We start from the raw sequence: 17,395 nt of genomic DNA on the forward strand, positions 1-17,395 counted from the left end.
GTGATAGCCGTTGTGTGTAAATGCGTGCCCATCATGCACTTACCGTACACTCTTTGTTCATCCTCATCCCTGATAACAGGGACAGCATGCTGTGTTATCCATGGGCAGCGCTGATAGTATTGTCTGCAGCCAACAGCCTGCGGCAGAACAAAGCAGATGTATTTAGAGAACAGGCCACCTGCTGTTCTCTAAATACATGCCAATGAAGCTAGTTAGCTAATTTAAGGGCTGATTAGCCCATTAGTAGCTAATGCAAAATGACCGCTTAAAACTGTCAATTTCTGACAAATTTTGAGCGATCATCTTTGCGTGTATATGGGGCTTAGTAATGCTGGTGAAAAATTAAAGCTGCATTGTGATGAATAACAAAGATAGTTTTTGTTTTAGACAGCATCATAAAGCTGCCACAAAATCTTAATACTAATTGAAGTTTATTTTTGGAGTGTAATCAGTATAAGTTTATGATATATCCCCTTGTAGACATCCAGGTATATTATCAAACAGAGAACTCATGCTGTTTTCTTTTAGAAGACCAACTTTTGCTCCGGGCACATCCCTACCTTCAGGGATAGATACTATACTACATAATTTCAAAGTTTGAACCGTTCGGCGAAATCCAGAGGAGTCTCGATCACAGTCTACAAAGTAATACCTATAAGCGTACCATCCGTGGTCGCAGAGGTCACAATGTCGACACAGCCCGTGGTGAGGGGGCCCAGAGGCAGCCCTCCGCTATATTTATATGCACCTATTGTGCATTACCGGCTGGTTGCATTGTCGGGAGCACCGCAGCGATCATGCCACCGACATTGCGACCAGCCGGAGAGGAAGCAGAGGAGGAGGGAGGCAGCCACATGGCCCGGCAGGGAGTGGAGCACAGTGATGATGTACAGCCTCCTATTGTACAGCGGCTGCATCTACTTGTCCTGCTGCTCTGCTCACACAGAGAAGTGGTCCAGACCACTGTGTATGTGTATATGTACCGTGTGTGTGTGTGTGTGTGTGTGTGTGTGTGTGTATGTATGTATGTGTGTGTGTATATATATATATATATATATATATATATATATATATGAATGTGTGTATATATGTGTATATGTATTTATGTATGTGTGTATGTACATACGTATATGTATGTGTGTATCTCTTTCTCATCTATCAATCTCTCTCATATCTATCTGCCTATGTCATATCTATCTATCTATCTATCTATCTATCTATCTCATATTTATCTATCTCTCTTATATCTATCTCATATCTATCTAATCTATCTGTCTGTCTTTCTATGTCATATCTATCTATCTATCTATCTATCTATCTATCTATCTATCTATCTATCGCTGGTATAAGTTATACATCTCCTTGTATAGAGACCCAGAGCTTTTAGGTATGCACCTGGTAATACCCTATGAAGTCTTGAACACTCTTGCTGACCCCAAAGGGTAGTTCGTATTTCTTACGTTTAAGCTCTGGAACAAACTATTTACATTAGCAAATTGGTGTCTTCCCAAGAAGAGTCCTGTGAGAGTGGGTAGATCGCTTTTGGTCCATCTGGCGGACTTTGAGGAGGGAATAATGGTACTGGGGGGAGACTTCAACTTCCTGCTAGACCCAACTACCCAACTATAAACTGGTCTATATATTTTGAAACACTCTCCACCGTGCAGTTACGAGCATTCTCCCAGGCCCTCAGGAGGCTTCAACTGGTAGATGTCTGGCCTCTCCTACACTTTAGCGACAAAGATTATTCTTATTTCTCCCCTGTCCACCACACATATAGCCATATAGATATCTTCATGTTAAGTCATTACACATTGACCTTGTATCTCAACACTTCAATAGGAAATGCATTATGGTTGGATCACGCATCAGTCTTCCTTGCCCTGACTGTCTCCGAAATCCTGTTGAGGCCCTGGGCATGGAACTTAAATGACAACCTCCTTAAGGACTCTGTGTGCTGCTCTGACCTACGCAACACCATAAGTGACTTCATGTCACATCATTCCCTAGACCTGACCCGCCCTTCTACCAATCAATGGGAGTCACTGAAATGCGTAATGCAGGGGTCCTCATTAAACATGGAACGCGGCTTAAAATGGAGAGATTGGCCAAAATAAATACCCTATTATCTAGAATTGACTCTCGAGACATTACAATAAGAACTGCAGCTCCCAGGTGGTATTGAATGAGCCCCAAATTACCAGAGAAGAGCTGAAAAGCCTTCTGGATCAAAAATACTTACAATTTCACAATATATTGAAACGCAACTCTTACGAACGCACTAACAAATGCATCCGTTCCCTAGCTCCTTTCCTTCACACTAGGATGAGGCACATCTTTATTCCCCATATACAGGATAAATATGGATGAAAGGTACACAATCCTGACAAGATAACAGAGACATTTAGGGAGTATTATCACTACCTTTACAACCTCAAAGGCCAATTTGACTATATGAACCCTAGTTCTTTGCACGCTCATATTTCCTCCAACACAATTGAGACAGCTCTACCAGTTATGCCCGGGGCCATCAGGGACTCACTGGAGGAGAATATCACTCAGGACGAATAAGTGATGTCATTAAAACATCTACTGCGGGTAAATCGCCGAGTCTAGATGGGTTCACCACCAAGTTCTTTAAAATTTTTAGAGAAAATCTGACCCCTATTCTGAACACCACATTCAATCAAGTATCTCGTGCCTCTCCTTTCCCACACCAGTCCCTTATGGCAGGCATTACAGTACTCCCCAAACATGGGAAAGATTCATCTCTGTGTTTGAGTTTCGCCCCATATCACTGATTAACCTAGTCATAAAACTCTTCTCAAAGGTGCTGGCCAATAGACCCACTCTACCAGCCACCAACCATAATGACCAATTAGGCTTCATAAAGGGAAGGGAGACAAGGGACATCACCAATAAGACCCTTCTTTTGCTAAGCAATGCTAAAATCCAGAACACCCCATTCTGCTCCCTTTCAGTCAACACGGAGAAGGCCTTGAATCGAGTGCACTGGGGATTTTTCATATTCTCCCTAGAGGAGCTGGATCTGGGTCCGTGTTCTTAAAGGGGTTGTCTCGCGGCAGCAAGTGGGGTTATACACTTCTGTATGGCCATATTAATGCACTTTGTAATGTACATCGTGCATTAAATATGAGCCATACAGAAGTTATTCACTTACCTGCTCCGTTGCTAGCATCCCCGTCGCCATGGATCCGTCTAATTCTGATGTCTTCTTGATTTTTTAGACGCGCTTGCGCTGTGCGGTCTTCTTCCTGGTGAATGGGGCCGCTCGTGCCGGAGAGCTGGTCCTCGTAGCTCCGCCCCGTCACGTGTGCCGATTCCAGCCAATCAGGAGGCTGGAATCGGCAATGGACCGCACAGAGCCCACGGTGCACCATGGGAGAAGACCCGCGGTGCATCGTGGGTGAAGATCCCGGTGGTCATCTTGGTGAAGGAAGAAGAAGGAAGACGTCGCAGAGCGGGGATTCGGGTAAGTAATAAATTTTTTTTTTTAACACATCCTTTGGGGTTGTCCTGCGCCAAACGGGGGGCCTATGGAAAAAAAAAACGTTTCGGCGCGAGACAACCCCTTTAAGTAAGATCCTAGCTTTACATAGTGATCCGTCGGCACAGAATTGCCTCCTGTCCAGATCGTTCCCTAACAGTAATTAAACCAGACAAGGATGCCCCCTGTCCCTACTACTGTATGCTATTATGATGGAAAATTTGGCAGTGGCATTAACGAATAATCCTGATGTACATGGCTTACAGATTGTCTCTCACTGTAAAGTAGCATTATACGTGGATAACCTTTTAATGTATGTGTCTCAGCCCTGCACGTCTTTCCCAGTAATTCTTCATGAATACGCGGGATTTGGCCACTTGAGCAATGTCAAAATAAATCTTGGAAAAACTGAAGCCCTAAATGTATCCTTATCCACCAGTGAGGATCTACATTTGACAAATCAAGTTGACTTCAAATGGAGATCGTCCTCTCTTTAATACCTGGGAATGAATATATCCACAGATATATCTTCCTTATATCAATTGAACTACAGTGATACCTTGGGTTAAGAGTGCCTCAGTTTACAAGCTTTTTGACTTGAGAGCAGGCTCTCTGCCGAATTTTTGCTCTGATTTAAGAGCAAAAACTTGGGTTAGGAGCCTTGCTCTCAATGGGGCCATCGCTGCTGCCGGCAACCCCTGCAGTGATTTTCTTGGAAGGGCTTTAAATATAAGCCCTTCCCTAAAAATCATCCCTAGCTGTAGTAAAAAATGTATACTCATCGGTCCGCTGCTGGGACTCAGGCATATGTAGCCGCCACTTGTCCTCCCTGCATTTTTAGTCCCCGCTTGCTGAAAAGCTTCAGAGCAGTGCAGGGAGAACAAGCAGCAGCTAGACGCGCCTGAGCCCCGGCAGACAGGTGAGTATATATATTTTAATCTTTTTACTACAGCTGGAGATGATTTCAGGGAAGGGCTTATATTTAAATCCCTTTCCCGACAATCATTGCGGTGGCGCTGGGGTCCTATTGCTTTCAATGGGGCAATGCCATCCCCATTGAAATCAGTGGGAGAGCTTCGCAATTAGGAACTAATTAATGGCTTTTCCATTCATTTCAATGAGGAAAATTGATTTGACTTACAAGTGTTTTGGGTTAAGAGCTCTATCACGGAACAAATTAAACTCTTAACCCAAGGCACCACTGTATATCCCCCTGTTGGAATGTACGATTAGAGACATGAACAGTTACTTCAAGAAGCAATTGTCCTGGTTTAGACGGATAAGCGTCCTATAAATGGATGTTGTGCCACAATTATTTCAAATACTTTCTATTAAAATCCCATCCCAATTTTTTAAGATTTAGAGGGCATTCCGTAGGTTTGTGTAGCAGGGTCTGACCAGTCGTCTCAACCTCAGGATGTTAACTCAATTCAAAACTCATGAAAGTGCCGGAATGCCTGACCTTAAAGGGGTTGTCTCGTGCCGAAATGGTTTTTTTTTTCCATAGGCCCCCTGTTCGGCGCAGGACAACCCCAATGGATGTGTTAAAAAAAAACAAAAAACATATTACTTACCCAAATCCCCGCTCTGCGACGTCTTCCTTCTTCCTACTTCTTCCTTCACCAAGATGGCCGCCGGGATCTTCACCCACGATGCACCGCGGGTCCTTTCCCATGGTGCACCGTGGGCTATGTGCGGTCCATTGCCGATTCCAGCCTCCTGATTGGCTGGAATCGGCACACGTGACGGGGTGGAGCTACGATGACCAGCTCTCCGGCACGAGCGGCCCCGTTCACCAGGAAGAAGACCGCACAGCGCAAGCGCGTCTAAAAACGCCAGAAGAAAGTGAAATTAGACGGATCTATGGCAACGGGGACGCTAGCAATGGAGCAGGTAAGTGAATAACTTCTGTATGGCTCATATTTAATGCACGATGTATATTACAAAGTGCATTAATATGGCCATACAGAAGTGTATAACCCCACTTGCTTTCGTGAGACAACCCCTTTAAGTTATACCCATACGGATAAGTCCTGTGCACGCTATGTCAGCAGGAGGGATTTCCATCTTTTTTCCCTCAGGACTAGTGCACTCATTTTGCAGGCTACTGTGACTGAGGCCGGTTGTGTAAGACGCAGTGGTCCTGTTTATAGGTGCACAATTCATTACTCTGTCCCATTTTGCTATCTTTGCCTTGGCGTCAGGACCTTTATAGATAAATCCTGTACACGTGCGTGGTTTGGAGGAGTTGCATAATTTTTTTTATGCCCAAAGGGTCCAGAGGCCCCTTTTTGAAAGGGGAGGTACCATTAAGGTTGTGCATCTGGGACCAGTGGTTCTACAGGCTTCCTTGTGCACACCTTCACAGGTAGGGGTTAATTGAGCTGGGTGTGGTATTCTCCACCAGCCAATCCCCCCTTGTCTGCAGCAGATAAATACCAGCAAACTCTTGTGAGAGATTGCTGGTCATTTTAGTGCTTTATGTATTACTATTAATCCCTCGGAGCTGGTGTGTGCATGCTTGTCTGAAGTGTCTTGCTCCTACCCTGAAGACGGTCTGGATACCTGCTATCCCTCCCCTCTTTGCGTTCTTGGGTGCATGCATGGTGTAGTGTGTGGTATGGTGACCACGTTTATGCAGGTAGCCCACAGGTTTCTCCCTATCCCTGGGCAGGTGCGGCTTCCAGATGTCTGATGTCCTCTGTGTGTGTCAGATGGGTGATACCTGACATTGCTCCCTATGTCAGCATGGTGGCTGACTCTCTATTTCCCCGGTGTGAGGACATTTGGACGGACTATGGTTTACCATTTGTAAGCATTTGAGCTCTGAGTCTGTGGTTCTTGTTATATATTGTATGCACAACCATATGTGTTGGTGTGAACTATGATGTTTGTGGTATGTTTGTGCAGGTGGCCAGACATGTGCTTTATGTGCAGTCCTGTTCAGTGTGTGTGAACAGTGTTGTGTCCTATGTGTGTTTTCTGCACTTCTCCAGCTTCCTAATCAGGAATAGCTAAGTCCCAGATAAAGACAGTGGGGCTGACCTTATCGGGATGATTACCCTGCTTTTAGGCAGGGGTTCCACACTTTTCCTGGTTAGTAGGAGACATGGGTCCTTCCATCTCAGCCTGGAGAGGTGCAATGTGTTAGTGCAAATGCTGTGTGAGTGTTTGCGGTTTTAAAAAGGACACAATCCTGCATCCGCTCGGAGGCGTGGCATGTTAGTATGTAGAGCAGACGTAACAATAAGTATACAGTCAGGAGAATGAGCTGGAATCTCCTCCATAATAACTGTGTGACAGTAACTATTATAGGGGGGTCTGTGCAGTGCCCATAGTAGAATTCATCCAACAGCCTAACAGGCTATGAAACTGACTAGTTTCTGATAGTATCAATGCAAGTAGATCTGCGCTGGTCAGAAATGAGATCTCATGACCATTTGAGGAAGAAAAGATGAGGATTTTCATATATAAAGGAATAATTAAACAAGGTAATGCTAGCTGACTTATCTATACTCTTATTAGAGATGAGCGAGCATGCTCGATAAGGCAAACTACTCGAGCGAGTAGTGCCTTATTCGAGTACCTGCCCGCTCGTTTCTGAAGATTCGGCTGCTGGCGCGGGTGACAGGTGAGTTGCGGCGGTGAGCAGGGGGGAGCGGGGGGGAGAGAGGGAGAGATCTCCCCTCCGTTCCTCCCCGCCCCTTGCCGGCACCCGAATCTTTAGAGACGAGCGGGCAGGTACTCGCATAAGGCACTACTCGCTCGAGTAGTTTGTCTTATCGAGTATGCTCGCTCATCTCTAACTCTTATATATACTGGGGGGATAGCTACATAATGAATGAAAAAACATCACTGGAGTGGCCCTTTAAGAATGTGGTTGCTTTTTATAATTTTCCACAGATATATTGTTTTAAATATCTACTAAACATGTAACTGCCCATATGGAAATGTATATTTTTATTATGACAAATCAACAAAGATTTTATATTTTGTGATCGTTTAAGGAGGAAAGTGTTCGCAGCTTGACATAAAATGCAGATAAGACATAAGTAAAAATCTTTCTCATTTCAATCCCCTTCTCTTTTTTCCTTAATTATGTGAATCCGGCAGTTGGTAGAAACACTTCTGATGGTTGCAAAACCCATTTTTGAAGAAATATGTTTTTGGTGTGTGCCAAGTTCCTGGCGTACTCTTTAGAGATTGTCGCTTGTTCTTGAATAGAATACATTTATTATTTATAAGAAATAAAATGCCAAGTGAAATACATAAACTTTTGAGTATTGTCCTTTTAAAAGCAACCAAACAACAAAAAGAAAGGCATTGCTTGTATTTGAATAATTTATTGGTTCTTCAAGCGTAGCTTCATAAGAAATACAATATTAATTCATATTTACTTACATGTATAAAGGACTACATTCACTTCCACCCACAGCAAAATGACAGATTCCTGTCATGGTGGATACATACTTTAGAATCCTAACAAAACACAGCCTGAGATAAAAAACCTTATAGATTAGAATCGTTTGTTATAATACAATAAAGTAATTCTGGTTAATCTGTGCAAAAAGTTAAAGCACTGGGGGTCTTTCCCAACATCCAAAGTATGCACTTAAGTGATGAAAAGACTGATGATTCATTCAGACGAATGCGCTGATTGGCTGTCCCATTGCCTTTATTATGAGGAGAGCTTAGCTACACAGTGAGAGCAATGTACGTATATCCAGCCTTGCAGATAATACATATTTTAGATAATCCTCTAAAGAACTGTAAATAACAATCTTAAACTTTGCAGATGCAAAACTGCTGACAGCTCTATAATAATTCCTTGTGGCTGCAAAGCTGTTGTGTTAGGTGGGGCCCACATGAGCGTGTTATACGCAGCGTTTTACCGCTGTGTGTGCCAGTGTACCGCTGTGTATGCCAGTGATTTTTCAATGCGCATGACAACATTTCTCACAGTCTGACTTATTTATTTATTTTTTTTCATTTCCTGTTCTGTCCCTTAGCGTCATTGCATATAAACTCCGCACATATGCAATATAACTGCGTATGTACAACGTTTAACACACGCACATAGAGAACAATAAGGCTCTGTTGCTCGTAATATGCGATAAAATATGTGTTCTTTTTTGCATGCGTATTATACGCAATGTATATATGCAAGTGTGAATGGGTCAATAAAATTCAATACATTTTCATTGACGATTAGCGCTTGTGCAATCGTTTAGTCATGGTATTTTGGGCTTAAATAATAAAAAACAAACCTCTTAAATAACAGCACTTGCAGTTTACTTTAATACACACTGTCAAATATAGTCACTTTTAACCACTTTTTCTAATAAAGGTCATACATTTCTGTAATATTTGAACAAATGTACTTGTTGTGTTAGTCACAACGGAATTACCCTCAATGTTAAGTCAGGGGCGCAGTGTCAGCATGTTTGTGATGTTTGTTAGTAGCAGTGTCATTGATACATTGAGCTGTTCTCCTGCTGTGCTCACCTACACAAGTACTATGCGGTTGGAATTCTCTCCCAAGTGCCCTCCCTCTCTGCCCCACACTTCTGATTAACAGCTGTAGCAGTTTCCCAATTGGACATTATAGCTGTCAATCAGAGTTGTGGAGTAACTCGTTGGACAAAGAGGCAGAGCACTTAAGAAAGAAGGTTCTGCCTCCAGGGAACTTGTGGCGGCACATGCCATAATACAAAAAGTTAAATTTATCACTAATGCGGCTACTAACAGCCTTCAAAGAGGCATACTGACACCCTGCTCCTCTGCCCATATATAAAGCTGTCAGCAAGTTTGCATTGACAGAATCCCTTTAAAAAAAAGTAATTTCTTGAAGACAGCAACTGTGCTTTAGTCTTATTACAGAGGGGATCCCAAGTGTGAAGTACTTTTCTATTACCAGACCAGAGAGCCATTCAGTGAGAGCGCCCGCCCTGCCCACTCTAGTGGACTTGGGTTTAGTTGTCCATTTATATACATAGGGGTCAAGTGATATTACATTTTTCCTGCATAGGCTTGTGGCTGGAAAAATTTTTCCTTTGCACTACCAACTAGTACTTTTACCTAGAGAAGTGGCTCTGTTATGGCCCATTTACACGTAACGATTATTGCTCAAAATTCATTCAAACGAACGGATTTGAGCGATAATCGTGCAGTGTTAATGCAAAAAAAAAATTGCTGACTATTTGTTTGCGAGTCGTTATCACTGACTTTCAGTCAGCGTATAAACTATCACTAGCTTCTCGTTCCGTGTAAATGCTCCTCACTCAGCACTTCACACAAGAGGGAAAGCGCTGAGCGAGAAGCAAGCGAGAACCCAGTGATCCAGCAGCGAAGTCTGTTTGTCTAAACGCTCTGCACAAGAGCTAAGGACCTTAGCGATGACGTCAGCACTCGTGCAATCGTTTAGCCAACTGTCATCCCGTGTAAAAGGACCATTAGTAAGATAACCCTATTACTAGAAATAATGAGAGTGTTCAATAACTGAGAATGAAATAAGTCCACACTCTTAACAATAGACCCGAGGATAAGTTCACCGCTAACCAAATTAACTTTACTGATCTTACTGTTTGTTGTATAACTTCTGGTTAATTGTTTTAATAGTGACAATTAACATTGCCACAGACCAAGCAGCTAAAAGGCAACTTTCATCCCCTCATTCAGGGGCTTGAGTACAGCTTTAATAAAAAGTAACATTTCCCACCTAGAAACATTTTGTTGCGCCAAGCTTACTCCTTGTACATGACCCCCAGTGTGTCCAGAACACAAGGATGAATTAACATCTTTAATACAAACATGATCAACACAACACCGCCAATATGAGGCAAGCAAAGTACTGCTGGGCCCAAAGGCAAATAGCACAGTGAAGGCATAATTAGAACATTTGTTTTACATTACAGTCTGCTACACAAACAACAGTCAAAAAAGCATTAAAAATTACAAAAATGCTGTGAAATAAATATAACACAAAAATCTCAAACACATACAAAGGAAACTGACAAAGTAAGTACAAAAGCAAATGCATTTCATTTACTTTTCACAGTTATTCAAGTTCCTTACAGGTTTCATCTTGTTAATGAAATGTCTTGGTACATTTTAAAATCAATATATTTACATGGTTTTAAAGCTCAAATATCTTTTCGTTGCTATCTACATAGTGAAAAATAAAGACTAATATTAAATGTATATAAAAAGGACTTCATTGTAAGGGATTCTTCATGGTAAGTATTTGGTCAGCATTAGAGATGAGCGAACACGTTCGGCCCCGCCCCTTTTTCGCCCGAACACCGAACTTTGCGAACACCTCGGTGTTCGGGCGAAAAAGTTCGGGGGCCGCCGTGGCAGCGCGGGGGGGTGCGGCGGGGAGCGGGGGGGAGAGGGAGAGAGAGAGGGCTCCCCCCTGTTCCCCGCTACTGCCGCCCGCGCCGCCGCGCATCTCCCCGCCCCCCGGCGGCACCCGGACACTTACGCGCGAACACTCCAGTGTTCGCTAAAGCCGGTGTCCGGGTGCGGATGTGTCCGTTACGGACACGTTCGCTCATCTCTAGTCAGCATGCTTCATCTTAGTATCCACTCCAACCTCTGCTGGCTTTTACAGACACTGTGCAAAATATTATATTAATGGTCACTGTTTTTATGTTTACTTTTCTGATTTCTTAAAGGGAATCTGTCACCGAGGTAATGTTGTCCTATTTGAGGGCGGCATAAACTGCCTGACTTACATTATTTCATGCACTAGTTCTCTTGAAATAAACTGTTGTCTCCAACAGTTCACACCAAGGATCTAGTTTAGAGATGAGCGAACCTACTCGGCCACGTCCCTTTTTCGCCCGAGCGCCGCGATTTTCGAGTACTTCCGTACTCGGGCGAAAAGATTCGGGGGGCGCCGTGGGTGTGGGTGAGTGGGGGGTTGCAGCGGGGAGTGGGGGGGGGGGAGAGGGAGAGAGAGAGAGCTCCCCCTGTTCCCCGCTGCTACCCCCCGCTCTGCCACGTCTCCCCCCGCCCCCCGGCACACCCGAATCTTTTCACCCGAGTACGGAAGTACTCAAAAATCGCGGTGCTCGATCGAGTAATTACTCGAAACGAGTATATTCGCTCATCTCTAATCTAGTTCTCTCCATTATGTGTGCGTGCCATAAAGTCCTCGACAGAGGCGTAACTTGAAGCTCCTGGGCCCCAATGCAAAACCTGTAACGGGGCCCCCAACTATAATGCTTTATTCATAATACTGGGCTTCCTATATGGAGAAGAGAGGCCTTATGGGCCCTCCAAGGCTACTGGGCCCGGGTGCAACCGCATAGTTACGCCCCTGGTCCTCGATATTTATTAGCTATGCTTACCTATGCAACTATTGCTAATTTATAGCTTTCTTCCTATGCACAATGTAGAGAGAAAGCTGACAATCATTGGTGGAAGGACAGGGCATCCAATGCTCATGAATACCAGGACCCAGAACTACAGGGGATAACAGCTGTTTTCAAGGAAGCTGCTGGAATAAAGTGAGTGAATCATTGCTGGAATCAAGGTGTGTGACACTATGATGTCCTCAGATAGGGCAGCGTAAACCTGGTGGCAGATTGCCTTTATGTTCACATTTTACAAGGGAAAAAAGTATCAATTATTGTTAGAGCGCTTTGAAATGAGCAAAATATTTCTGCAAGACACATTAACCAAAATCCATATGTAGACAGGGGGGTAGTGGAGTGGAATTCCGCAGCTGCAGATTATGCTGCCTCTTTTGGTGCATCTTGCGTAAATATTCTGCTTGCCTGAAAGCACCCTTAGGCCGATTTCACATCCATTTCGGACCCTCCGGCGGGAGGCTCTGTCACAGATCCGGCTGAAAATACCAAAAGAAAAAGTGCTGCATGCAGCTCTTTTTCTTCTGTCCAAAAACTGTAGAGCTGAGCGGAAAGCAAGACGGAACCGTTCGGCCGCGGGGGTTCCCTTTCCTGCTTACCAAATGGATCAGGTAAAATCCCCAATGCAGTTGTGAAAGCACCCTTAGAAAGCCTCAACTAGTAATAGTAACAACAGTAGTTGTTAACTAAGTAGTTGTAAGACACTAAGTAGTTGTAAGACACTAATAATTAGAATGTTAGAAAATAGGACTCACTCCTTCCAGGAGGGGGAGCAGTTCTCTAAACAGAGTAGAGTAGAGTAGACAGGAGGGGTTCAAAGATAAATTAGTTTTAATCTAGGGAAATGGCTTGCAGTCAGCTTAACTAAATTATATATATTTTTTTTTCTTCTAACCAATCGTTTTGTTAATAAAAATTATACTGATGTGAAAGTGGTGGAATGTAATTGCTTGATCCATAAATTAAAAAAATACCTAGTAATATGAAACTACTGTAGAGACATACAGAAAATCAAAATATGATATTATTTAATTTAAAACAATATTATATAAATATATGTCTTATAGTGATGTACATGTACAGTATTTATAAATGGCATTAATATCTCATTCTATTTTATTCTTCATTTCTCCACTCAAATCAAAAGCTGGCTTCAACCCCTACTACCTAAGCATATAGTCATGGTATACGGTGTGAAAGTGACAAAGTATAGGAAAGAAGGATCCAAGACCTGAGTGGTTAACAACTACCAGAGTATAATAGTTGTTTTTTTTAATCTGAATTATATTTAAAATTTGTATTTTAATCATGTATTGCTTTGTTATGTAATCATATCATAGGGTGTCCCACTGCCAGAATCCAAGCAATCTGCTTTAGGGTGGTTTTTTTAACTCTGTGTTGGAACCTCCTGTTGGTTCCACCGCAGATCCGGTTTAAAATTCCGGAAGAAAAATTATTGCGTCCATGCAGCGCTTTTTCTTCCATCTAAAAGCCGGGCAGCTGATCAGAAACCAAACAGACCCCATTACAGTCAATGGAATTCGTTTGGCACTGTTCAGTTACATTCTAAGATGGAGCTATTTGGCCATGGGAATTCACCTTTCCTGCTCCCCAAATGGAGAAGGAAAGTGGAACCGTGGATTTGGGTGTGAAACCACCTTTAATCTTTCTGAAAACCTGCAAAGGTTTCAGTACCCTGCAGCACCACTACAGGGTATATTAAGCATTACACTTAGGTAGTTTAACCCCTTAGTGACAGCCCTATCGTAAAACTACGTCCTGCTGTTGCAGGACGTGTATGGAGGGAGGTAGCGCCGCTATCTCCCTCCATACAGCGCGGGCGTCAGCTGTTTATTACAGCTGACACCCGCGGGCAATAGCTGCGCTCGGCCGTTCGGCCGATCGCGGCTATTAACCCTTTAAATGCCGCTGTTAATTCTGACAGCGGCATTTAAATCCCCCGAACGCTGTTTGGGGGTCCCGCACGGCCCCCCCGCGGTGAGATCGGGGGATCCGTGCAGGTGTCATGGCAGCCGGGGGCCTAATGAATGGCCCCAGGGCTGCCTTAGCAGACTGCCTATCAAGCCATCCACACAGGGTGGCTTGAAAGACTGCCTGTAAAAAAGCAGTATGACGTAATGCTATAGCATTACGTCATACTGCAGGAGCGATCAAAGCATCGCATGTTAAAGTCCCCCAGGGGGACTTCAAAGTAATGTAAAAAAAATAATCAATAAAGTTTTTTTAATTGTTAAAAAAAAAAAAAAGTTATAAAAGTTTAAATCACCCCCCTTTTGCCATATCCATTATTAAAAAATCTAAATCCTAAAATAAAAATATGTATTTGATATCGCCGCATCCGTAAAAGTCCGATCTATAAAAGTAGTGCATTATTTTTCCCGCACGGTGAACGTCGTGTGAAAAAAAAAATAAAGAACGCCAGAAATACACTTTTTTAGTTACCTTGTCTCCCAGAAAAAACGCAATAAAAAGCGATCAAAAAGTCGTATGTATTCCAAATTGATACTATCGGAAACTTCAGGACATTCCGCAAAAAATGAGCCCTTGCTCAACTACATCGACGAAAAAATAAAAAAGGTATTGCGCGCGCAAAATGACCGCAGAAAATAATTGAAAAAAATTAAATATCTTAAAAAAATAAATAAAAGTACTACAGCAAAAAAAATACTATATAGGTTTGGTATCGTAGTAATCGTACTGACCGATAGAATAAAAATATCAGGTCGTTTTTGTTGCAATTTGTGTGCTGTAGAAACAGGACGCACCGAAAGATGGTGGAATGTCCTTTTTTTCCATTTCTCTCCGCTAAGAATTTTTAAAAAGTTTTTCAGTAAATTATATGGTACAATAAATAGTGCCATTGAAAAATAAAACTCATCCTGCAAAAAACAAGCCCTCATACAGCGACGTCGATGGATAAATTAAGGAGCTACGATTTTTTAAAAGGGAGTAGGAAAAAACAAAAATGGAAAAATGCAAAAAAGCTCAGTCACTAAGGGGTTAATTAATGGACTTTCTATTTAATCCATCTTCGACGAACAACACCCTTATTAAATTAAAATGTCCTAATTGAGTATTTCCAAATGAATTTCCTACACCAGGCAAGCACTTATTAATGGCAATTAGTCTTTTATTCTAATGCTTCTTAGCTCATTTCTTGCTGTCTCGGTTTATCAAATTGTATTTTTGGTATCTGGCTGCACAACTTTTTTTTAACAGTGCAGATTTATAATACAGGATAAATGTTTGCTTTAATATACAGTGAATGTTTATTTCAGTTTAGACCGTCAAGGGGATATTTAAAACCTGCACAAGCCTAATTTTTCAAATCTGTAGAAACACTTGCCTCTATGTTAAATGGATCACTCATATACAGTATATAAAATATTCATTGCACTATACTGAGGCATTTCACCCAAAACACAGTATTAAAATTGCAAATACAACTTTCTACTTATTCTTGATATGTTCATATCACAGAGCGGAGTATGTTTCACAGTGGTGTGTGTACAGTATAACGGGCCCATTCACACAGGTGGATTTGCTGTCCATATTCAGTCTGCATTTTTTGTGTGCATTCTGACAAAACTAGAATCAGGTTTGTCTTTATTGTTTTTCTCATGCACAAAAAAAATGCAAGAACACGGATGTGACACAAACGTAAAAAACACACATATGCACTGAAAACGCTGTGTTTTTCACAGATCAAAATTGCATATGCCGGTGTGAATGAACCCTAATAGCAATATAGGTTCAATGTATTTAATACAGCTGCAATTTTGTTTCTGGCTATCTATGTTCCTTAAACCATCTAAGCCTATTTTAGGAGACCTGCTCCAAGATTCAGACTGGCAAATCAATACATTTATACCCACACCCCTGCTCAGGCAGCACATTCTACCCGCTGTTCTATAACTGAAATCTGGCATCCTAGTTACAAGTAGCATGTAGCAAATGGTGTGACTCCAGTAGACTTCCTTGACATTGCTTAGGCCTCCTGCACACAACAGGGACAGATCCCACAGCAGGATCCCACCCTGTACCCGGCGGGTGACCCCGCTTACACTGTCCGGATTCTTCTTTCTCCATACTGCATGCGCAGTACAGGGAAAGCCATGCCGTCACTCGGTGATTACGCAACCCTTCTGCGGTTCTCATGGCAGAAGGGCCGCGGGACGGAAAACCGTGGAGTGGAAAACCACACAGCATGGAACATGCTGCGTTTTTCCTGCCACAAGCGAAAGTTTCCAGGAAGCGGCAGTTCTCCATAGAAGGCCATGAAAATTGAAAGCGGCATTTAGAGGGTTAACAGCCAGGATCAATGTTAGTGCTGATTGTGGCTGTTGCAGGCAGGTATTTGCTATAACAGACTGCCAGCACCCACTTTGTATGAAGTGGGATTGGCTCACAATCTCACTACATATAAAACCTGCACACCCAGGATGTAAATGTACGCCCTGTGGTATTAAGGGGTTAAAGAAATCTATAGGGGTCCTACCAAGTGTGTTCTTGATAAATTGTACTTGATGTATTTTGGAAACATCCAATTTACCATCAACTAAAACAACGCTCTATACTGTAAAAGTAGACTGCCTATGGAAACCATTACGAGGTAAAAAATGAAATAAATGAGGCAGCGCCATCACCGTACTTTTGCTTTGCTTTCACCAGCATGGCCAACTCAGACACATTTCAAATGGGAGCCATACATTCTTTCACCCCTACAAACTAACCATGAAACCCAGAACAGGAATGTTTAAGATTTTCAACACAGTATTAGCTATGTAAAAAAAATTCTGTGCTGTCTCACAGTTGCCTGGGTTCTTTTACCCATTGTTCTTACACATCTTACATATCAAGTAGGTCATCACCACTTTCATCGCTCTCCACAGTAAGTTGTCTTGTCCACCACTTCTTGACTTCTGAGCCACAAGAAACAGCATCAGACATGGCATTCATCTTCCCCACAGCAGATATTGTAGTGGAACGCCCTCCAATACGCAGGTTCACAGAAGACACGGAATGACTTATAGGTTTTGGTGCTGTAGATCACATGAAGACATTTCTGAGCTACCGTACAAACCATAGGTCATATAATTATACAACCTCCACACTTAGGTGAAAGTAAATTATTTTAACTGATAGCATATGTTTTTCCAGATCAATTAGAGGAATCACTAAATGCAGAGGAAATAATTTTGGAATCATACAAAAAAAACAAACCTCAGTACTTGTTGCTCTTCCTTGGACTTTTATGATGGCCTGAATATTTTAAGGCAAGAACTTCAGTAAAGATACAATATTTAACATCAAACTAGTTTCAACTTTCTCGAAGAGTGACTGACAGTTCAGATGGCACAATCTGATACAACCCCCCTTAAATAGTTTAAAACATGGATAATACAGGCATATCATTGGCTATCAAAACGTTCCTCCTACCGCTTAATCATGCATCAATTGATGAAAGAACCTGTTTTATTGCACCTAAGTG

At 42.4% G+C, this 17,395-nt stretch overlaps 1 protein-coding gene across 2 annotated transcripts in view; it reads right to left on the reverse strand.

Annotated features, from left to right (window-relative positions):
* Positions 1-16,461: 16,461 nt before the first annotated feature.
* Positions 16,462-17,395, reverse strand: part of NALCN (sodium leak channel, non-selective) — a 421,791-nt gene continuing 420,857 nt past the window's right edge. For both annotated transcript variants that reach the window (XM_066593014.1, XM_066593005.1), the window contains one exon: positions 16,462-16,946. In XM_066593014.1, coding sequence (XP_066449111.1) covers positions 16,753-16,946 — 194 coding nt within the window. In that variant the 3' untranslated portion in view covers positions 16,462-16,752. The remainder of the gene's footprint in view (positions 16,947-17,395) is intronic.

Source organism: Eleutherodactylus coqui, chromosome 1 (assembly GCF_035609145.1).
Source record: "Eleutherodactylus coqui strain aEleCoq1 chromosome 1, aEleCoq1.hap1, whole genome shotgun sequence".
NCBI classification, from domain to species: domain Eukaryota; kingdom Metazoa; phylum Chordata; class Amphibia; order Anura; family Eleutherodactylidae; genus Eleutherodactylus; species Eleutherodactylus coqui.